The sequence below is a fragment of the Nannospalax galili genome, unplaced genomic scaffold (assembly GCF_000622305.1).
Source record: "Nannospalax galili isolate Female #2095 unplaced genomic scaffold, S.galili_v1.0 scaffold278, whole genome shotgun sequence".
Lineage (NCBI taxonomy): Eukaryota > Metazoa > Chordata > Mammalia > Rodentia > Spalacidae > Nannospalax > Nannospalax galili.
The window spans coordinates 3561520-3585617 of NW_008347536.1; the positions used below are offsets into that span (position 1 = coordinate 3561520).

General features: G+C 37.8%; 1 protein-coding gene across 12 annotated transcripts in view; it reads left to right on the forward strand.

Moving 5' to 3' along the window:
- Positions 1-22912, forward strand: part of Sytl2 (synaptotagmin like 2) — a 117691-nt gene extending 94779 nt beyond the window's left edge. For 9 of the 12 annotated variants that reach the window (XM_008844166.3, XM_029568822.1, XM_029568820.1 and 6 more), the window contains 9 exons: positions 1601-1695; positions 5046-5165; positions 6396-6565; positions 10189-10291; positions 12256-12426; positions 15521-15599; positions 18767-18866; positions 21528-21733; positions 22521-22912. In XM_008844166.3, coding sequence (XP_008842388.2) covers positions 1601-1695; positions 5046-5165; positions 6396-6565; positions 10189-10291; positions 12256-12426; positions 15521-15599; positions 18767-18866; positions 21528-21733; positions 22521-22666 — 1190 coding nt within the window. In that variant the 3' untranslated portion in view covers positions 22667-22912. The remainder of the gene's footprint in view (positions 1-1600; positions 1696-5045; positions 5166-6395; positions 6566-10188; positions 10292-12255; positions 12427-15520; positions 15600-18766; positions 18867-21527; positions 21734-22520) is intronic. The other 3 variants (XM_029568826.1, XM_029568824.1, XM_008844165.3) reach the window with 1 other exon arrangement.
- The last annotated feature ends 1186 nt before the right edge of the window (positions 22913-24098 follow it).

Here is a 24098-nt window from a genome sequence, read left to right on the forward strand (position 1 = left end):
ATTTTCCACTGTAACTCACCCAAATATACATATGCACACACAGATACACATAGACACACACACACACACACAGACACACACACGCAAACACACACAATTTTTTTTAACTTCATAGAAAATGATAGAATTGAGTATTTTCATAAGGCGGCTCTGTACATGGATTTTGGTATCTATATTTACATTTAATCCTAAGGCTCAGAGAGAACTGATAAATGAATAAGCATAAATTTATGGTTATTTATCCTAGTTTTGTTATCTCTTTATTATATTTCTTTTAAAGAAGATGTAGTTAGCTGATGTTTAAGGCTGCACTTGTATCCTTTGAGTTATGAAGAAAAATGCAATTCAATTGTATCTATTTTTCTAGTAGCACTTTTAAAGATAAAGCCAAGTTATTATATTTATATTGTGTTCACAAAATAAAGATGATCAGAAATATCTTTTAGAAAATACTCATACTTATGCCTACTGTATATCAGACAGTGTTATAAATGCCTTGAAAAATATTAACTCTTTCATTATAAAAGCAATACCATAATAAAAGCTTAGATAGTATGATGCTTAAAGAATAAAATAGTTGTCTAACTTGAGATATATAAATTAAGATTAGTGTTCCTACCATACATGTACTTACTGTATCAGAAAAGAAGCACATGCTATATCTTTCTATTCAATTTGTAGGGTATCCTAACTTGAACTGTTTAAATCTTGCCTTGTTATATTGAAACTTCTCTGAGTCAAAAAGTATCTAAATATATTTTTGAAAACAATTAATTTAAAATTTCCATTTTCATAATTCTGAATGATGAACACCATTTGATCCCTGATATCACACACACACACACACACACACACACACACACACACACACACACACACTCTTTTAACTTTAATTCTTTATAGCTAATTACTGAGTGTTGGAAAAAGAATCCTCAAAATAATTGAATAAACAAACCTGCTCTTAGGTACTCAATAGTCAAGGATACTTACTTGGGCTATAAACAAAAATCCTTACTGTCCAAATGAAATAGTTTTTCAACCTTCAGCATGTTAGCTAGCAATGTTATGGATCCCAGGGAGATGAACCAATTAAATATAGAACATGGAGTTTAAAGCTCTGATGTAAAAAAAAAATAAGTGAAACCAATTCACATCAACAGAATACTTCTTTTTGAGACAAGAATCTTATTCTGTAGCCCAGGCTGGCCTGAAACTCACTATGTAGCCTGAGATGGACTCAAATTTGCAGCAGTCTTGCCTCAGCCTTTGGAATTGCTGAGATTTTAGGCTTGAGTCACCATGCCTGGTGAATACTTTAATATAATTCAAGTCAGGTTCCAGTTGGATAAGAACTAGTACTTTTCCAGTGAATTTTCACTTGGTATTTGGTTCAACTCCTTGCTAGTTCTCTCAGTACATGACTTATAAAACCTGCATGCTACTTACCTCATGATCCTATGTCCTATGCATGCAAACTACTGTGCCTTTAACCATTTTTCAAAACATATTGTTCATAAATGAAAGCAAAGTGTATTTTCAACTTATGCCTAATGTCTGATGATTATAAGAATAATTTTGAAACCAGAATGCTGCTGTTTAGTTTCCACAGTGCCTTCACTACCTGATAATCAGTTTTCTCACCCTGAAAAACTCAAAAGGATGAGCAAGTCTGTTCCAGCATTTCTTCAAGATGAGGCAAGTTTGTGTTTTATACCTTTGGAAAAATAGAGCTGAATCGGTGGATTTGCCCTGCCGCAGTTGGGCTGTTTGTTCTCTCATGACTGAGATGCCTCGTAAGTCAATGAAGGCAGTGTTGTTGATCTTGAGTAATTTGGAACAAGGCAAGGCATGCCTCATTTCACTAAATAACAATCCTTCTTGGTCAATGAAGTCAGATTACACAGATCTGGAAATGTGATTTTTATCTCAAAGTGGGTGCAAAATAAGAAATCTAGGGGGAACTGTGTTAGCATGGATTAAGTAACCACCTGTAGTTTAGAGTTGCTTTGTAAAGGTTAGTTTTGGATGCCTGACTACCTCAAAAGCAGTCACTAAAATAATAAAGAATGACACAGCAAACTTTAAAGACCATCTTCTAGGTGCCAGGGACTTTACATTTATTATTTTATTTAATTCTCCAAATGACCATGGAGGTAGTCACCACCATTATCTTCAAATATTACAAGTGAGGAAACTGAGTCCTAGAGAAGAAGTAAAGTAACCTCACTCAGCCAGATTCTGGACTAGAGAACAGGTCTGACTCCCATGCTGGTAACCACTATGCCATATGTTATCAAGTAAGAACATGACCATGATCCACAATTCATAGGTTCCAGGCCTGCCATGCCATATCACTTTCCCAATATTCAATGACCTTTACAAAGTACATTTAAGGTTTTAACTGAGGTCCTTTGACTTGGTAAGATCACATTTTCTTGCTATCATATAGTCAGGAGCCAGAGGTCTGGGGTAAGAAATTCCCAGTTCCAGCTAACATACTAACTTGTGTGACCATGTGAGAATTCTTTAGTTTCCATATCTGGTTTCTGAGTATCTGCCACACAAAGTTGCTGGGACTCAATGGGCTAATTTGGAGGGAATACATAGTACTGTGCCTGGCATACAGTGAGCAACAGTAGATATTAGCTGCTATCCTTGGGTTTGCTCTGATTTCTGATGGTGAAATGAAAGACTTTCCCCTCAAACCAATTCTTTAGAAGTTGAAATGAAAGAAAATTCCTGAGTAACATAGAAATAGCATCCTACCCCCATCCTAGGCACCCTTCTGTCCACACTTCTGGGGCCTTAGATAAACTACACCTGCCAATATACAGCCCTTACATATGTTTAAGAGTCCACATTAGAGTTTGGAAAAAAAGCCACTCATTTTTTGGAACTAACTCATTAGCTGGAAGACAGCCAGCATAGCATATAGTTAATGTGCTGGATAGACTATAGTATGTGCTGTGATGGAATTCCTGTGCTTTTATACCTTTGTAGATCTGCTTTGGTCTTGGGTGGTCATAGGAATGAACCATATAATGATTTGAGAGGAAATTACATCAGAGTTTTTATTTTTAAAAAACTTTCTTCTCTTGGTTTTAGCCTGCTGTCTCATAACCCCACATAGAAGAAAGATCAAACCATTTGGGTTTGTATATCAGAGATACCAGAATTTAACTGTATCACCTTCCTTTTAAAGTACATGGGGTTTAACTGGATACTAAAGGATTTGGAGGTGAAATCAGCCCTTGCTTTTCTGTCCACTGTCCATTTGAAACTTAACCGTGGTCATATTTGTTGAATGCCAGTTATGTGAAAACACTGTTCCAGCTCAATAAGACATGTTCCCATCCTTCCAATAGTTCATTAATGATCTAATGTGCTAGATAGACTATAGTATGTTCTGTGATAGAGGGGAATGGAATGTTAACTATATGGGAAGAGACTGTAACTGTAGAGACATTTAAAAGGTATGAAGATTTTTCAGTTCTTGAGAAAGGATTCTTTTCTTATCCATGTAAGTTGTTAATTTCAGTTTTCTTTGACTCCTTTGTTAATCTGCACTAGAACTGATATCTATGATGCTGATACATAACTGCATGGTCCTGGAATATGTTGACATGAACTAATGACTCCTCCATAACCCAAGAGCCACTGCATGTCATAATCCCTCTAACCCCCAAAAGAGCTTGTTATGAATAATGAATTTTATAAGATACAATCCAATAAACTTCAGATATAAATACAGTAAAATTTGTCACTGCAACTTTTATTTATTGTCTCAGGTAGCTATTTCTTGAAATGTATTTAAAATAAATATCCTCTTTATAATTTTTTTTTGGTCTTTTTGAGACAGGGTCTCCTTGTAGCCCCAGCTGTCCTGGAACTCACTATGTAGACCAAGCCTGCCTTGAACACACAGAGGTCTGCCTGCCTCTGCCTCCCAAGTGCTGGGATTAAAGGCGTGCACCACCACACCCGGCTCTGCTTTATAATTTTTAAAGAAATATGTTAAAAGCTACTGTGAATGGGTTGTATAATTTAAAAATACTTTCCTCTAACAATAGAAAGATAAATACAATAACACTATAGGGGTGTGTTAAGGAATGGTTTAAATTTATCTTATTTTTGTTTTGTTTTTGAGACAGGGTCTCCCTGTAGTCCCAGTTGGCCTGGAACTTGCTACATAGACCAGGCTGGCCTTGATCTCACAGAGATCTGCTTGCCTCTGCCTCCTGAGTCCAGGGATTAAAGGCATGCACCACCTGCCCAGCTTTAAAAAATTTAAATATATAAACTTTAACTGAAACATGTCAGAGTAGCTAGTGTATTTTCTTCCTAGTTTAGTAGCATCTTAAGTAAATTTTTTATTTTTAGGAAAGCTAAAGCTATGCTAGTAACAGGAAGAATTAGACAGTGGGGTTTTTGTTGTTGTTTGGGGTTTTTTCCTGGGGTTTTTTTTGCCTTTTGTTTTAAATAGGATCTCATTATGCAGCCTGGCTAGACTGGACCTTTCTATGTAGACCAGGCTGGCCTCAAACTCACAGAGATCCACTTGTTTTCGACTCCCGAGTATTGGCATTAAAGGCATGTATCACTGCACCAGGCTAGGCATGGTGTTTTATACTTTGATGGGGTATCATAGACATTTCTTTGAGGGGTAATTTGTCAAATATATGAAAAAAGTTCTCCAGGCAGCATGGTAGATATCTTAGAAGAATGACAAGAAAGCTCACAAGAGTGCTGTCTTCATAGCCTCTTGGAGCCACATTGCGGGTAGAAAAATCATCTGTCGTTCTGTTAGCTAAGCACTGTCCTCCACTGCCGACCACCTGTCCTTTCCTGAATCCCATTCCCTGGCAATTAGCCCTAGCATCCTTTGTCCTTAGGAAATGTCATAGATTGGTGGGTAGTCAGACTTCATCCTTGTATTATCCTTGCCTAAACATAGATTCTAACTTTGACTCATTCCGATTTTAAATATTCTGACTTTAACTCTTTCCAAATTTAAACACTTGTGTATATGATATGATGTTTTGTAGAGTGATGACAGAGAAACAGATACAGCATCAGAGAGCAGTTACCAGCACAGGAGATACAAGAAGAGCCCAAGCTCATTAACCAATCTTAGCAGCTCCTCTGGCATGACATCCTCGTCTTCTGTATGTAAACAGTGGCTCTGCATCACTCTCTTTGCTCTAAACCTTGCACTTCTATGCTCCCCCTCACTATAAAGTGGCCTCCTTTTGGAGCTCTAAAACTCCGAGGGTATTTGCTTTACTCTGTAATTAGCTTCTGGCTAGCTATATCTTCCTTCTGTTTCCTTTAATAGAATAAGGGCTTTCATATCCATTATAATTTTTAAAAGCTTTTTTTCATGTGTTTTAAAAATAAACCTAAATTGCCAAGAAGATGAATCACTAAAATTTTTGGTGTAGCAAATGGGATAACTGTTACAGAATCTGCTTATATCAGATATGACTTTGTATACTGCGTAAAGGCACAGAGTTGGACCTATCTTTTAAATAAGCCTTTTGAAACTTAGCTTGATTCACATAAAGAATGAGAGAGGTGATTTTTTTGCCTTATGGGAGGATATGGAAAAGAATTCTGAACGGAAAGCTCCCTGTGTGTAGTTGCTCAGATTTAATTGAAGAGAATTTGAATTCCTATAGAATATCTTAAATAAAATGAGGTACTGTTATGCTTGTGGAAAGATGATCATAATGGCATTTTCATACATTTATTTAAATCTTTTTGGCATACATGCACATACATATATCTCCCCAGGAATGCTAAACAAATGGCACTATGCTTAAACCCTTACTAGACTTGTATTTCTGAAATCCTTTCTAAAAAATCTGCTTAAATTGATTTTTTTATGGTAATCTCTGTATGCCTTTGGGAAGGTGTTAAATTCCCTTCATCAGTCATCCATTTTCTCCTCTTCCTGCGTTGTACACAGCTCAGTAAGTATTTTCCTAGATTTAGCAAGTGGATGAGTAACTTGGTAAAATTCCCTTTAGTGCCGTGGAAATTTAAGCAATGTGTCACTGTGATTTGTGTGCCTAGGATCTCTCACATCCTCTTCCTTTAGCATTTAAAATACAATGCATGGCTAAAATTAGAACTTTGAATGCCGCCTAGCATAAAATCACCTTGTTTTGAAATGAGCCCGCATCGAACTAACTTTGCATCTCACTATTACCTGCCATTTAGGATCAACTTCAAAAGAATCTTAGTTGTGTGTACTATGATGTTACCTTATGCCACAGAAAATTAATTGCCTTTATATGTAAGCTAGAAAACCAATGCCAAACAGGGATTATGTCTGAGATCCCTGCACCAGGGTCAGGAATGAGACAAACACTGCCTGTTTCTAATACATTCAGGTGAGTGGGAGTGTCATGAGCGTGTACAGCGGAGACTTTGGCAACCTGGAAGTGAAAGGAAACATTCAGTTTGCAGTCGACTATGTGGAGTCACTGAAAGAGCTGCATGTTTTTGTGGCTCAGTGTAAGGACTTAGCAGCAGCGGATGCTAAAAAGCAGCGTTCAGACCCGTAAGTACAGACCTTGAAGGAGTCACCATTTTCTCCTAGTTCTTAGTTAATCTGGTAGGAATTGAGAAGGAATCAAAGTAATCAAAGAGAGGGTCTGCGTGTGACTGTTTAAAATAGTATTTGGAATTCTGGGGGGAAATGCTATTGTATTTTCTTTAAAACTGCATATGCCAAACACTATGAAAACTACAGAGAGCTACAAAATATTTTAACTTGGAGGGGCCTTTGTGGTCATCTTGTCCAGTTCATTTTCCAGATAAAGGAGACAAAGATTAGATGAGGGTTAGAGGCAAGACATCCTTACATGAATTCAGAGAACAGAAAAATTGGAAGAATACCTTGAACCCTGTTCTTTCCATCAGATTTCAAGCTTTTTCTAACATTAAGGGTATGAGAAACAGACTTCATAGTGTTAATTGTCGTGAGAATATTCAAGACTTCAGAGTGAGGTCATTTCTATGTTTAAATTGTGTCCGATAAAGCCAGGTGTGATGGCACACAGCTGGAATCCCAGCGCTCAGGAAACTGAAGCAGGAGGGTGGTGAGTTGGAGGCAAGCTCCAGTTAGCTACATAGTGAGACCCCGTCTCAAAACAAATGTACAATAAAAGTAAGTTTCATCTTACAAAAGTACTTCATGGAGAACTAGTAATACAGCTTTTAAAGCACCAGTTTGATTGCATTTCAGTTTGTGAAGGTTGAATGCTATTTTTCACTTAGTCTTTGAAGAAGTCTGACTCCTAATCATTTTTCTGGGTCAAGTTCAGTCCCTTTTTCTTTCATCTCTTCATTTTTAAAAATTATTTTTAATTTATTGGCAATTTTATACATGTATACAATGTGTTTTGATCATATTCACCCCCCCCCCTTGTTCTGCTTCACTCCCTCTGGAACCTTCTTCCCAACAGGTTCCCTTCCTACTCTCATGTATTTCTTTTTTTTTTTTTTTTTAAATAACCCATTGTATTTAATTAAGGTTGCTTGCATGTTCATGAGTGTGGGGTTATTTACTGGACCACGGGCAACTTACCAGTGGGAACATCTCTGAATGAAAATGACTCCCCCTTTCCCAGCAGCCATCAATTGCCAATAGCCCCTCAGCTAGGGGTGGGGCTTCATGTGCCCCTCCCCCATTCATCCTAGCATGCTAATGGGCTCCATCTTAGGCAGATAACTACAGCTTGCATGTTCATGAGTGTGGGGTTATTTACTGGACCACGGGCAACTTACCAGTGGGAACATCTCTGAATGAAAATGACTCCCCCTTTCCCAGCAGCCATCAATTGCCAATAGCCCCTCAGCTAGGGGTGGGGCTTCATGTGCCCCTCCCCCATTCATCCTAGCATGCTAATGGGCTCCATCTTAGGCAGATAACTACAGCTGCTATGAATTATGCATGTCATGAGTATATGTCATGTCTAGAAGACAGCATTTCATAGCGTTATTCCTGAGCCTCTGGCTCTTAGAGTCTTTCTGCCTCCTCTTCCTGCAATGTTCCCTGAGTCTGGGAGCGGGCGGTTTAATACAGATGCCCCACTTAGGACTGAGCATTCAATAGTCACTTGTACTCAACATTTTGATCAGTCCAGAGTCTCTGCATGAACTGGTACCTGCTGCAAAAAGAAATTTCTCTGACCAAGGCTGAGAGCAGTGCTAATCTATAGGTATAAACAAATATTTAGAAGGCAGTTTGCCAATATGACCATTTGGCAAAGTAACAGTAGTAGATTCCCTCCCTACATGACTTCCCCATCCATGGGCTTTTGACCAAGTTTACAGTATGAGGCATGAATTATGTTCTATGGAGCAGACTTCAAAATTCAATCTGAAAGTGATTACTTACTCCTAAAACAACCATGCCATTATTGTACCAGTGTGCATATCTTGCCTGGCAGTTTAATATTATAACATGCAAGGTACACCACTGGGTAAGATCACTGATGACGTTTTCCCCCCAAAGGCTTATTAAATAGCACCTTTCACCATTATGAAAGCTAGCCAACAAGGAAACTTCCTGATGAGTTCCAGCTTGATGACTCTATGTCCTACAACAAAAGTGTTTGGTGTTTTCAGGCAGTAGGGTCTTACCGTCTTGTTCTGATCGTCAACCAAAAGCAATGGCAATAGCTTGTATTGTTTTTGGGGCCTCTGGGGCCTCACTGACCAACAATTTATAGGAAGATATTCCACACTTGGCACTGGGATTTTCACTTAACTGATGGCTTCTGGCCAGTATTACCCACACGTGCAGGGTAGCTTCATTCAAACTCCTTTAACTTTTAGAATCAGCTTATAAAGTAACAGGTTTCCACAAAGATTTTCATACATCCTCAGTTTTGGATAACCCTCCTCCCACCCCTCTTCTCCTTTTATTTCCTTCCTTCCTTCCTCCCCCTCCCCTTCCTCTTCCTCCCTCTCTCCCCTCCTCCTCCTCCTCCTCCTTCTCCTCCTCCTTCACTTTGGTCTGTGAATGTATGTGTATGTTGTGTATGGATGTGTGTGTATATGAATGTATGTATGCAAATGCATATGTGTGCTGGTCAGATGATAACTTTCAGGAATTTGTTCTCTCTTTCTACCTTGTTTTGAGGCAGGGTCTCTCACAAGCTAGCCTATGAGCTTCTAAGGGATTCCTCTGTCTCTGGCTCCTACATCATTGCAAGGGTGCTGGGATTACAGGTGCATACTACTGTATCCACCTTTTTACCTGGGTTCTGGGGATCCAAACTTAGGTCCTCAGGTGTATATGACAAATACTTTATCCATTCAATCAATCCCCTAGCCCTCCTTTTTTTCCTTTTTTCTTATTAAAAAAAAAACCCCAGCAGAACTTGACGTCCTTATTTTCACATTGAATATAGGTCAATCGGATGTGTGCTAAAATTAATTTTTTCAAAAGACAGTAACAAAAATATTAACAATAACACACAAGCCCCCTAAAAGTACTGAAGCCTTTTCTGAATAGGAAACAAAGCAAAAGAATTAAGCACTAACTATGCTAGAAGTCTGTTGCCTGCCTCTCCTCTCTCTCTCTCTCTCTCTCTCTCTCTCTCTCTCTCTCACACACACACACACACACACACACACACACACACGGTAAGGCCAATAGAAAACAATTAATTAAAGCTAGGTTAAGTGGCTCACACTTGTAATCCAAACACTTGAGAAGTGGATGCATGAAGATTATGACTTTGACACCTACCTGGGCTACACTAGGAAGACCTGGCTCAAAACAAATTTTTCAGGAAATTTCCTTTAAAAAAATTTTTTTTAAAGTCAGAGTCTCCCTGTAGCTCCAGCTGGCCTGGAACTCACTATGTAGACCAGGCTGGCCTTGAACTCAGAGATCCGCCTGTCTCTGCCTCTTGAGTGCTGGAATTAAAGGAGTGTGCCATCACACCCGGCTCCTTAAAAAAAAATTAAAACAATATTAAACGATCCATTCTACTGAATTCTTAGTGCCTTTAAACATTTAAATATAGGGGAGTGGGTATGAACATTTGTTTCTCACTGCTCTCATGAATGTCCTGAGCTAACGATTTCTGTTGCCAATTTTCAAAAGTAAGTATGAAAATATCACTTTATATTCTCTGACATTCATATCTACTCATGTTTCTTTTTTAGATATGTAAAGACCTATTTGTTGCCAGACAAAGGCAAAATGGGCAAGAAGAAAACACTTGTAATGAAGAAAACTTTGAATCCTGTGTATAATGAGATATTGCGGGTATTTACAAACTCTTTACATAGAGAAATCTTCTGTGATGACCTGGGCATTGAAATAGCCTTGCCTGTTTGGGTAGTACCTGTGCAGATAAGTCAGCACTCCAGCCATGGTCTCTGCTCCAGTTACCCTGTTCCTTTCTGTACTGCAGAGGAGATTCGTCTTCTCACAGTACATTTTCTGTTCCTGCAGGCTGGAGCAGACTTCCCCACGTTCTTTCTCTGGCTGCATCCTAACACTGTCTTAAATACTTCTTTCTATGAGGGTCTTAAATTCCTCTTGTGTCTGCAGACTCAATAGGCTTGCTTATGATAAGCTATGTTAACACTTAATACTTTAACCTTGATACTAAATTTTAAGTCCCATAAGAGCAAGGACTAACACTATGTTGTTGTATATAAAGAGAATATAGGCTGTGTACATATAAAGTAGAGATGCGTATACATTTACATATACAATATAGACTGTGTGTCTTTGGGAAAATAATGCACCTGTGCTTAGATCTGAGAAATGAGGCTAACGATACTTTTTGAAAAAGGGAAATAATGGTACTTACCTATCTGCTTCAGAAATTATAGATATTAGATGAGTTAATACCACATATTAGACATTTAACAAGTACTGATTTATAGCACAGTGTTTAGGGTAGGTAAACTCACAAAAATGTTTAATGGATAGACAGACAGATGAACGGGAGGTATGCATAGTCACATACCCACATTCTTATCTCTATAAACTGTATCATATATTTTCATAACCAACAAATCATTTAAAACTGAAAATATAAGAGATATTCATCCTCTGTCTCTCAAAACTTGAGTATTTGATTATCCTTTTGGAAAAGAGGAAGAAGCAGTTAAATGAAACTGTCATTCATCTGTGGCTGAATTAGACGTTTGTGGAATTTCTGCAGCATTCTGTAATTACAGTTTGACTGTGACATACCCCAGCACCCTAGCTATTTCTGGGTCAGCTACTTCAACCCTATACTCAGGAAAATTCAGCTAATTTAAATGGTAAATTCAGAGAATGGCAGGTCTGTTACGACCCAAATGGGCCTTCAAGTAGTATGTCATAAAGCCAAATGAAGATTATTTTTAGATTAGAAGTACTATTATTCCTTCCATGATTATATATAATCAAGGACTGACTACATTTGAGATGAAAAACCGTTAGGATACAGAATCTTCTACTTGACCATGTAAGGCTGGGGAAAAAGTTTTACTTTTTTATGAAAAATTCTGTGTCCATGTCTGAATGAGGGAGGGATGTTTGTAGGAACAGATGGCTTATGGAAATTCTACTTTCTGCTTACTTTAGTTGTGAACCTAAAACTGCTCTAAAAAGTGAAGTCTAGCTGGACGTGGTGCAGGCCTGTAATCCTAGAATTTGGGAGGTTACGGTAGGAGGATTAGACAGGCCATCCTCAGCTACATAGCAATTCTGGCAAACCTGAACTACATGAAACTCTGTCTCAAAAAAAAAAAAAACCTAAAGAGAGAGAGAGAGAGAGAGAGAGTCACTGAGGACAGAGAGAAAAAGAAAAAGAGAGAGAGAGAGAGAGAGAGAGAGAGAATAATACCTTGTCCCCACATAGAAAACAGAACTAGATTAAATTTGGTGTTTATTTTTAGACTGAACTTGGTTTATATTATAAGTAGTGTAAAAACATCCAACAAAAGTTGAATAATTGGCTTTTGTTTTTAGAAAACTATTTCCAGCTATGATATTTGAGCTATGATTTGCTTTCTTCCAGCAGAGGGAAGAACATAAGCTTTTGTGAAAGATGGATTTTTTGCTCTTTGAAATAAGACACCTAGAATAGGATGAATTTACAGTATTTTTGCGACTTGAAACCTAAGAGATGAGAAATATCTGATTTACACGGATGACTTTTCATCTTTTTGTCATAACTTTGGCATAAGGTAATGTTATTCATCACTTCAATTTTCTTTTCTCCACTGCAGTATAAAATTGAAAAGCAATTCTTAAAGACACAGAAGTTGAACCTGTCTGTTTGGCATCGGGACACATTTAAGCGCAACAGCTTCCTAGGGGAGGTGGAACTTGACTTGGAAACATGGGACTGGGACAACAAACAAAACAAACAGTTGAAGTGGTATCCTCTGAAGAGGAAGGTAGGTTCAGATTTTCTTGTTTGTGTGGTTGGTTGGTTTGGGATCTGGCATGTCAGAAAAAGCCTGGTTGCATTTAACTCTCAATGCCAATCTGTAACTTGGGATCATTTTAAGCGAGGATTAAATTTACTTAACCTGTACATTCAGTGGAGAAAGACTTTTAAAAATTATAGGAAGAAGTTTAATATAGGAGTCATGCACTCAGGCAGACAAAAACCCAGCATAGAACTGGGAAGATGAACAGCAGACCCCAATCTTATCTGAAGAAATATTGGCAACTGGGTGCTTCTAGGTGAAGAAGAGCTGATCTTTCTAAAATAAGGGAATCTAGATAAGCTGACTAGACCTCAGTGGATGGATTTGCGTTGGGGAACAACTCGGGACACTGATGACACAGTGGACTTTAACAGGGATGACAGAGTATATGAGCTCCAGTTAGGGGGCTATGGGAGGGTGCCAGTGGGGACAGGGATATAAAGATGATTAAGATTGTTTAAGATGTTCTGTATGAAATATACAAAAAATTCAATAAAAATGATTTTGAAAAAAATTATAGGAAGGCTATTTAAATCATTCAACACAAATGTTTGACTTCAGTCTTCAGGAAAGTCATTTAAATGCTTTGATCCTTTGAAATTTGAGGTATACTTTTAGCTTAGTATATGATCATATTTTGATAAATGTGCCTCATGCCACTTGAAAAGAAAAGGTCTTGTTTTGTTTAGAGATAGGGTCTTATTATGTGGCTTAGACTGGCCTAGAACTTGCTACCTAGCTGAAGGTGGACTGGAACTCCTGATCTTCCTGCCTCAGTCTTCAAGGGCTGGGATTACAGACATGCACTACCATCTCCAACTTAGAATATTTCTTTTAATTGAATTGTTTAATCTATTTGTACTAAATATAATTATTGATGTGCACAGGTAGAAAATGAATGTCTTAATATTTGTATTATTTTTTATTTCTATGATCACTTGAAGACTAATTGATTATTATATAATTCTATTTTTCCTTCTATTAATACAGCAGTTATAGTTTCTTTTTTATTGATTATGACATATAATATTAATCCTTGAATTAAAAGTGCCTAATATAGGGATTGGAGATATAGCTCATTGGTAGAGCGCTTCTCCAGCCCTTGTACTCCAGCATGTACAAGACCCTGGGTTTTATCCCCAGCACAGAAACAAAAAAGTGTCTAATATAAATTAGGATTTCTGTCACTTCCAAAACAATGAGAAGAATTAAGTATTTTAACTCCATTTATTTATATGCCCATCTTTTATGATATCTTTAGTTGCATTTAAATTTTATTTATATTTCAGTTTCCACATTGTTATTGTTTTATGCAAAATATTCTTATAGGTTTGACTGTATTTACTTTCTTATTCCCTTCACCCCTTTAGTGCATCTTTTATTTAGTACTAACCAGACCTGACTCTGCTTAGCCTCTGAGAGCTGATGAGCTAGGGCACGTTTGGGGGCTATAGATCCCATCCTGTATCTCTGTGTTGAATTATATCTTGCACTCTCAGACTTTTCTTAATTTTACTTTTAGTGCTTATCTACTGATGAGTTCTTTCAGACTTTCTTTGCTTCGTAGCATCTTTTTCACACTCATCTTTGAAGAAAGTTTTTGCTAGGTTGAAAATAATTTTGTCTAGCACTATCAAAATGTCATCCATTGTATTCTGACTTCTGTAATTTATATTGCAAAGTCAGCTGTACATCTGAGTTTTACCCCCTTGAAAATTTTTAGGGTTTTTTTTTTCTTACAAATTTTAGCTTTTGTACTTTTTTTATTATTACAATGAGCTTAAGTGTAGTTTTCTTTGGTTTATTCTATTTTGGGTTCACTGAGCTTGCATCTGTATCTTAGTATCTTCGATCAACTTTGGGGTTTCCTCAGCAATTATTCAAATACTGATTTTACTCCACGTTTTCTGTTCTCTTTCTAGAACTTCTGATTACATGTATGTTATAGTTTTGTGGTGTATTCCATATGTTTCTTATTCTCTTTTCTGTATTTTAACAATTGTTTCCTTTTCTGTGTTTTAGGATATTTTTTGTCCTAAATCTAACAGTTCAATATTTTATCTATTATTTCTAGTCTATAGTTTAAACCCATCTACAATATAAAAATTATAGTTTGAGGATTCACTTTTTCACTTGTCTTTGTTTTGATCCCATTTCTCTCCTAAACATTATCTTTATGAATGGAGCAATCACTGTAAAAGTGTGCATGCTAAAATTCCATTCATTACCTTAATCATTTGTGAGCCTTTTTTGTCTGTTTCTTTTTAAATCCTAATTTCATCATTTGGCACTTTATATTGTTTTTGCTCATTTTTTATTGCATGCAGGGCACTGCAGAAGAAAAAAATAGGGCTGGGACTAGAGAGATGGCTCAGCAGTTAAGAGCACTGGCTGTTCTAGAAGACCTGGGTTCAGTTCCCAACACCCACATGCTGGCTGACAACTATCCATAACTCCAGTTGTAGGGACTTTAATGCTCTTTTGTGGCCTGTGTGGGCATTGCATGCATGTGGTGAATACATGCAGACAAAACACTCATAGACATAAAATAAAATTTTAAAACAGGGATAAATTAAGAAAGGGTTACTTTTGCTCCTGACAGATTATGTAGACCAGGCTACCTTACTGTAGTCAGCAAATGACCTCACTTGAGCCTTATGTTCAGTTTCATGAGGTCTGTTCTTGTTTTCCTTTTGATTGTTGCCTATGACCTTGAGGAGTCTGAACTAATGGTCTATGTAAATAGTTCTGAGGGTTTTAGCATGCATTAGATTCAAGGACACCAGTTCCATCTCCAAGAAAGCCATCTGATTCCTCCTTTGAGGCTAACAGACAATGAAATACTATCTGAGTATGCTGCAAGGTTTTGTGAGATACAGAACATTGCTTTCTTAGTTATGAAAATAGTGTAGCTCTGATACAGAGGAAACAATTTAATCCAGAGCACTAAAGTGAGCCATATTCCAGGAACGGGGCAGAAGTGATCATGTAACAGAGTGTTCACCAACAGGATAAAAAATATGTTTCTTACACCTGCTTGTATTGCTTTATTTTTCAGACAGCACCAGTTGCCCTTGAAACAGAAAACAGAGGTGAAATGAAGCTAGCTCTCCAGTATGTTCCAGAGCCAGCTCCTGGTGTGTAGTGATCTACTCAGATCCATGTCCCTTCCTTAGATTCCCTTCTCCATTTGAGTTCACATATATATATATTTGAATATTTTATTTATTATTATTATTATTATTTTGTCTTTTTTTGAGACAGGGTCTCCCTGTAGTCCCAGCTGACCTGAACTCACTATGTAGACCAGGCTGGCCTTGAACTCACAAGGATCCACCTGCCTCTGCCTCCCAAGTGCTGAGATTAAAGGTGTGCACTACCACACCTGGCTTTTATTTATTATTTTTATTTTATATGTATGAATGAATTGCCTGCATGTATGTCATGCAGTGCCCACAGAAATCAGAAGAGGGTGTCAGATCCCCCACAACTGGAGTTGGGGATGGTTGTTAGCCACTGTGTGGGTACTGGGAATCAAGCCCAGGTCCTCTGTAAGAGCAGCCTGTGCTGTTAATCACTGAGCCACCTCTCCAGTCCATTATATATTTTAAAAAATATTTTATTATTTTTATTTTATGTGTATGAGTGTATTGCCTGTATGTGAATGCACCCATGTCGTGCAATGCCGTGGAGGTCAGAAGAGGGCTTTGGATTCCCCTGGAACTGGAGTTAAGGATGGTTCCTAGCCGCCATATGGGATGCTGGGAATCGAACCCAGGTTCTCTGCAAGAGCAGTCAGTGCTCTTAACCTCTGAGCCATCTATCTACTATATTTTTAGAGATTAATTCCTAAACAAACTTATTAATGATTGTATAGTTCAAAGGAGTCAGTTCATAACTATAAACTAGAAAATTCTCATTTTTCTTGTATTAAGAAACATTTAGGCTGGGCGTGGTGGCGCATGCCTTTAATCCCAGCACTTGGGAGGCAGAGGCAGGCAGATCTTTGTGAGTTCGAGGCCAGCCTGGCCTACATAGTGAGTTCCAGGACAGCTGGGACTACAAGGAGACCGCCTCAAAATAACACCAACAAAAAACAAAACAAAACAAAAAAAGAAACAATGTAGTATTTACCATCTTGACCATTTTAAGTGTAAAGCTCAGTAATATGAACTATATTTATATTGCTGTGAAGCAAATCTCTAGGACTTCTTCATTTTGCCCCCCTAGCATCTCTGCACCCACTAAACTTCCTTTCCCTTCATGCCAGAGCTCAGTAACTACTATTTTACTTTCTGTCTCTATGAGAAAACTCTTGGTTTTTTTTGTTTGTTTGCTATTTTTTTTTAGTTCTGTATGTAATCTTTGTTTTAACTTTCCTTCCGTCTCTAAAAAGTTTGTATCTGCACAGTGCAAATGGGCTTCGCTGTAGGGAAAATTTGGGCCAGTTGATAATACTGTGATGAATGGGACTTGAATGTTCTTTTTCACAGGTCGGAATTTAAAGGATTCACAAAAAGTCCCTAGGACATTATAGCTCCTTGGTCCTCCATTCTTAGAGCCTCAATAGGAGGGAAGATTTTTTTCTTCTTGATTACTAATTGTATCCTGGACATAGGTTTTATGTCTCTAGTCTGTTAGAGATGGAAAAACTAGCAGGAAATGAATGTTAGAGCTTGTCAACACCTGTTTCTGGAACAAATTCTCCTTAAGAACATGTATGAGGGGCTGGAGAGATGGCTCAGTGGTTAAGAGCACAGGCTGTTCCTGTGAGGACCTGGGTTTGGTTTCTAGCACCCACATAACAGCTAACAACCAACTGTAACTCCAATTCCAGGGATTCTGATGCCCTCTTCTGGTCTCCATGAGCATTGCACAACACAGGTGCACTTACATGCATGCCAGCAAAACACTGTATGAGTGTTGGCACAAATAACCATTTTATGTGTATGACATAAAATTTTTCAAAAGAATCTGTAAGAATGTTATGGTTGAAATTGGGAGTTGAAAACTCAGATGTTCCATAACCAAGCAGTAAAGGCAGTGATATAAAAAAAATAGTGGATGGTAATAGCAGAAGTTGAACTAGAAAAAAGATGTTCTAAGCTTAAAAGAAAAAAAAAGTGAAGGGCAAGCAAAGTGTATCTTTAGGCTAAATTGCTGGCAGGCCATTATTCTGTAACTTCAGAATCTTTTTAAATGGTAGGGCCTTCTATTCATTTTGTATCCTGTCACTTAAGGTCAACATGCACAAAAATACCAAACTCATTTCTCATGTTCCTCACTGTGACTTGGTGGTGAGGGCTGAGGGAATTGTGTGTTGTGATGGGCTCTATCTTTGTGTGAGTTTTTGCTCATGTAGGTTTCCATCCCTACAGTGGCTTTTTCTTCTCCTTAACCCATCCAAGTATTAAATGAAGCTTCAATAAAGCTTTTCCTGACTAAGTTAGCACTCCCTGATCACATCGTTTACTAGAGTATTGTGGTAACAGCTTGACATTTCACACTGTTATATTTTTGTGATTTTTATTTGAATTTCTCCTGTTTAACTGTATACATTTCCCAAGGGCATAAATTGCCTTTTGTATTTCTTGTATGTATGTGTAGAATGTCATTCCTATCACCAGTGTGAACACACTGCAGATGCTCTGCAAGTGCGGTTTTTTGGACTGGGCTAAGCTCTCTAGAAAAATTTGATAGCGTTCCCCTGTTCATGTGCAATCAATCTAGACAGTAACATCAGGCTAAGCCAACTTCTTAGCAATTCTCTGTCTATAGCATCATACATGTATATTCAGTGTCCCTATAAAATATATAAGCACTTAGAAATATTTAAATTATTTATTTATTCATATTTTGAGACAGGGTTTCCCTGTAGCTACACTTTAGCCAATACCTGGTTTTACACACAAATATACCTTTAAAATGCCTTTCACTAACAACAGTTCACACTGGCAATAGTGTTTGAAAGGATTATGCATTTCCCTGAGATACACTGAATATAACTATAAATGGATGAACCACATCCCTGATATTTGATATTGCTGAACCAACCAAACCCAAAACAGAATGATGAAATGTTCTATATTGGAAGCAATATAAATGTTCTTACTCTTCAGAATTATTTTTATAGAGCTATCTGACTGAAGTACAATCAGGCTATGAAACATATAGTTGAGAGTATATAAACTTAATCAATTTAATACCATCAAGCATTAGCTTGTCTCCTTGTGCTATACCATATGTAAGGTGACATCTTTTGCCAGAAAAAATGGCAGCACATTTTATTCTTGTTCTATGACAGGCAAAAAACTTCCTACAACTGGAGAAGTCCACATCTGGGTGAAGGAATGCCTCGATCTACCACTGCTAAGGGGGAGCCAGTTAAATTCCTTTGTGAAATGGTAAGACCCTTAATGACTTGGCTTTCTTCAGTAGTGCCTTAAGTTCACATTTGCTGGTTGGTTTCAGTTCTCTGTATTAATGATGCTGAAACTCATCAGCCATAGATTAATTAGAGGTATCAACTACAAGAATCTATCATGACAGTTCTTATTCATTTTAAAATCATAAACCTAGATCATATCTACAAATGAAGCTAAAGATTTCAAATTCCTACCTGTGTGCAATGTCTTCTAGAGTACATTGGTTGCTGAGGATACTATTTAGTACAAAATGGCTTACCTATACTTTAATGGTGGGTTGTCACAGTACTTGGCTCCTTTGTGGATGAGGAAGAATTTCTCTTATTTGTTTCATGCTTTTGGCTCATTTGCAAAGGGTGTTTGCATCAGATTGCAGATATTTTGAAAATGATTTGCCAAACAATTAGTAAGAGTTAACTCATAAGATAATCATTGGAGTATTCAAATAGCAAACTTTTTGTGACTAGAGAGAGAGAGAGAAAGGGGGGGAGGCATTCAGAAAATACTATCTAAATAGATGTCAGATGTCAGTGTGATCTCCTAGCTCTAATTTTATCCATACAGATGCTATTAGAAGATAAGTTGTACCGATTTAGGTGTATGCAACATAGATTTAAGTATGTTTGACATTGTTTATGATTTAAATACACATACATGCACGCACCACACACTCTTCATAGATGTTATCTGGTAAGGTTTGTTTCAGCTCAGCTCAGTCTCTCATTTTGAGTCCACTCTCAGACTTCTTACAAGAGAGGCATGATAGGCTAATGTTCATTCAGTTATCATAAAAAAGTAGCATAAATGATTACAAAAATACAAAATTATTTATTTAGTCAGCTGGAGAGGTTTCTCTTCTTTTTCAATTCTTTATAGCAGTAATTCCTTAGATTATCAATCAGGAATACACTGAAGTTCTAAGTTTTTAAAAAAATTACTGATCTTAGGAAATATTAATAAATCCCAAGTTACAATACAATTCCTAATATGTAATAATTTTGTTTTTTTGGTACATGAATTTTACTGTTGTGATCTTATGGCATGTTTTAATACATATTAGATAATTTCTAATATGTTTGTTTCATTTACTTTCCTGCCTATATATATTTATTTTTAATCAACACAAAATTGCCCTACATGTTTATAGGGGACAGTATATTTATATTTATTTTATTTTTCACATTTCAATCAATGCCTTAATGCGGGATCAAAAGGACAGTGAGATAGGAAGAGGCTCATGTCTTTTACAAACTAATAAAGTTTTGTGAACTTGAGAGTGTTTTTATTTCTTAATCAACTAATTAATTTTAGGGGCTGGGGATTAAACTCCCGGCCTTGTGGATGCTGGGCAGGCCCTCTACTGCTAGTTATATTCCCAGAATTTTTTCTCACTGCCATATATTCATTGTACATAGTATTGGATTACATAAGACATTTTCTTGAAAGTGTATGATTTTTTGAGCATATTTGCTCCCTGTTCCCTGTTTGTTCCGCTCTCCTTTTGCAACCCTCCCTCCTTCTGTCAGCCCCTTTGTTGTCCTAGATTTTATGCATTTTTTTGGTCTTTTTGAAACAGGCTCCCTGTAGCCCCAGCTGGCCTGGAATTCACTAGGTAGCCCAGGTTGGCCTCAGTCTCACAGAGATCCACCTGCCTCTGCTTCCCAAGTGCTGGGATTAAAGGCGTGCACCACCACACCCGGTTTTACACATATTTTGAATCTGACTTAATATGACTGTCACCAGTTGCATTTATGTTAAATTTTAAGGGAATCCTCAAACAATTGCTAGCATTTTAAACACTTATTTTTACACTGTGTGTTCTGCATGTGTTACTTAATTCTAATATCAGCCTTACAAAGTCAACATTACCATTCTCACTTTGGAGGTGAGGAAGCGGATGTCTGAAAAGTTGAGTAACTTTCTAGAATACCTAACTAACAAGTGGTGGTCAGGACTGAAGCCAAGTTTGGCTGTTTCTGGGTCCAGAGTTTGTCCAGCACGATGCATCTTTCCCTAGTTTTTACTAAACTGCCAGCACTATTTCTCCACATGCTTGTGTGTGCCTGTGTGTGTGTGTGTGTGTGTGTGTGTGTGTGTAGGTGTGTAGGTGTGTGCAGGTGCATGTGCAAGTTTGTGGACATGCATGTGTATGAGCATGTGGAGGCCAGAGCAGAACCTTGGAGGTCATCCTCAGGAACACTTCATTTCCTTTGAGACAGGTTGTCTCACTGGCCTGGCATTTGTCAATTAGCCTAACAAACCTTAGGAATCCTGTATCCCCCTCCCCAGCACTGGGATGACAAGCACATGCCACTATGCTCAGCTTTTTGCATGGGTTCTGAGGTTGGAGCACAGTAGTTATGCTGTAAGGCAAGTACTTTACTGACTGAGCTATCTCCCCAGTCCTTGTTTGTTTTTTTGAGATACTGTCATTCTCTGTAGCCCAGGCTGGCCTGAGACTCACTCCAGTCCTCCTGTGTCAGCCTTCTGAGTGCTTGGGTATAGATGTGAGCCACCACATTTGGCTTCCACACTCTTTCTTCCTCCATTGCCCATCCAATAGTTGTGCAGCAGTCTACTGAAAGCAGAAATGGTCACTACCACACTAAAACGCCCTCACTGTACCTTTTCTTGTTGTAGTACCATCCTTCCAGATACCAGTAGGAAAAGCCGCCAGAAGACAAGAGCTGTAGGGAAAACCACCAACCCCATCTTCAATCACACCATGGTATATGATGGGTTCAGACCTGAAGATCTTATGGAAGCCTGTGTGGAACTCACAGTCTGGGATCATTATAAATTAACCAACCAGTTTTTGGGAGGTCTCCGCATTGGCTTCGGAACAGGTAACATTTGTTACATGTTTACTTCTCCATGAGCCAAATTCTCCTGGAGATACCGAAGTTTTGTTTGTTGCTCTTTTTCTTCCTGATGATAACAGATGTCTTATCTCCACTAAGTATAATAAAATGAGTGAAGGAATGTCTAGCTGTGTTCCAAGTGTTCTGGGTTATGAGGATCAGCAAGGTACAGGGTGTGTCCATGTAGAACTAAAGTCACTGTTGACAGGTACTGAATTGCCATGATCACTACCTACCCTTCACCCAAATAACACAGTCATTAAGGGTAAAGGTGTGTTTTGAATAATTATAGTAATATTTCATCACTGTATTAAATGCTTTATTTGCATTGTTACATATATTCCTCATAAGAGTTCTATGAGATAGTTAGTAATATCCTCAAAGGAACTGATATTCCAAGACAATAACAGCTAATCACAGAGTCAAAATTTGAAACTCTTTCAGGCAAAAATCCTTAGCTAGTATTCCTATGCTATCATCCAGTGTATGATGAATCCTCCCAACTCCTCTATGCCTCTAAAAATTTGTCATCTAGCCTTTACTTTCATGTCATATAATCATTGTTCTGGGAACCATGAAGGTCACAATAATGGAGCCCCCAGGTGGTTAAACAGCTCTTCCCTATGTACCAGATAAGCTCTCCAGTTATTAGAGAATTTCTCCTTACTCTCTTCCATTGGTGATTATACTTAGGGAACAACTAATTTCCCCTTCCCCCAACCCCCACCTCAGTGGGCTAGCCTTTCAAAATGTAAAACTTCTTTTATTTCAGGTAAAAGCTATGGGACTGAAGTGGATTGGATGGATTCTACTTCTGAGGAAGTTGCTCTCTGGGAGAAGATGGTAAATTCCCCCAACACTTGGATTGAAGCAACATTGCCCCTCAGAATGCTTCTGATTGCCAAGATTTCCAAATAATCCTGGTCCATGGATGCCACTGACAGGTACTACACAGGTGGAACTGAGCTTGAAAAAATAACTGACTTGATGGACAAAGATCCTCATGTGTTGCCACTAATGAATACAACTCAGCGTCTCCAAATCTACCTGCATGTGTTTCTTTGATGACAAGTTTCAAGAGTTATAAATGACAAGAGGTGTGCCCTTGTGATGCCAACAGTCAAGAAGATATTTAAACAAGCTAGGAAAAGTGAACTCTTGCTTTTTCAGCAAAGAAAAAACTACTCATGTGTTTCACAGCACAGTCTCGTGTTAGGGTTAAGGTTACTGAAGTGCTTGCAGGACTTAAAAGCAGGAAGGTTGTGAAGAAAACAGGAAGATACTCCTAGGGTGGGGTGGGGAGAGGAAGAACAGCAGTGATGACAGAGAACTGCACAATGAGACAACTATTTACTCACTAACCTCTAATAAAATATCGAATTCCTTCTTAGGGCAGTAAGACTGAGTTTATTGAACATAAATCTGCCTCTAGAAACTGTTTTTCCCTCTTTCTCAATCTCAAATGGACTCTGGTGCCACCCACTGGCTACACATGGAATTCAGCTCTTGGCTTATTCTGGCTTAATTCTATGCTAAAATTGGTCTCATGCCTGTATTTTCTAAAGAATATGCTAAAATATTGCATATATATGATTGCTTTTCTTTATAATTTTACTATATGAAAGCAGCACAAGAGTAGTTGCAGACATAATTTGCTACCAATTTTAATTAGAATGTAAATTGTTCACTTTTACTGTACTTCCTATGTATGTATAATTTTAATAAAATATTTTGTAAAAATCCTTAGAATAAATTATCATATTATTTAAATTGGTATTGGTAGTTTAGTCTTGCTTCATATTTTATACAGAATACTCTATATAAGGAATCCTAAAATCTAAATTCTCTAATAAGGTGATTTCTCCAGAGCCCTTAATGCAACTCTCTGCATCAGCCTCTAAATGATCAGCTCTGGCTATGATATCAAAAGCAGAGCTTTTATGTTAATAAGAGTTGTTGAAAATCTTAAAAATAGTTTAACATTTATTCTTGAGGATAAGTTAATGTTTACTCTTAAGTTTCTTTCACAGACCTTTGCAATGCATGATACATTAACTCCACCTTAAGAACCCAACTCGTTCTCCTTTCTCAGAACAAGCCCTACTTTAATGTTGGTTTAAGGAAGTCTGGATAAAGAGTGAGCATGGAATCTTATAAAGATACCTAATAGACATCATTAAAATCACTAGAGAAGGCATGTGGCTCATGCCTGTCATCCCCCACCAAGGAGACTAAGGGCAGGAGAATTGCTGCAACTTTGAGTCCAGCTTGGGCTACAGTATGAGACTCATCTCAAAAACAAAAAAAGACAAAAAACAAAAACAGGAGCTGGAGAGATGGCTCAGTGCTT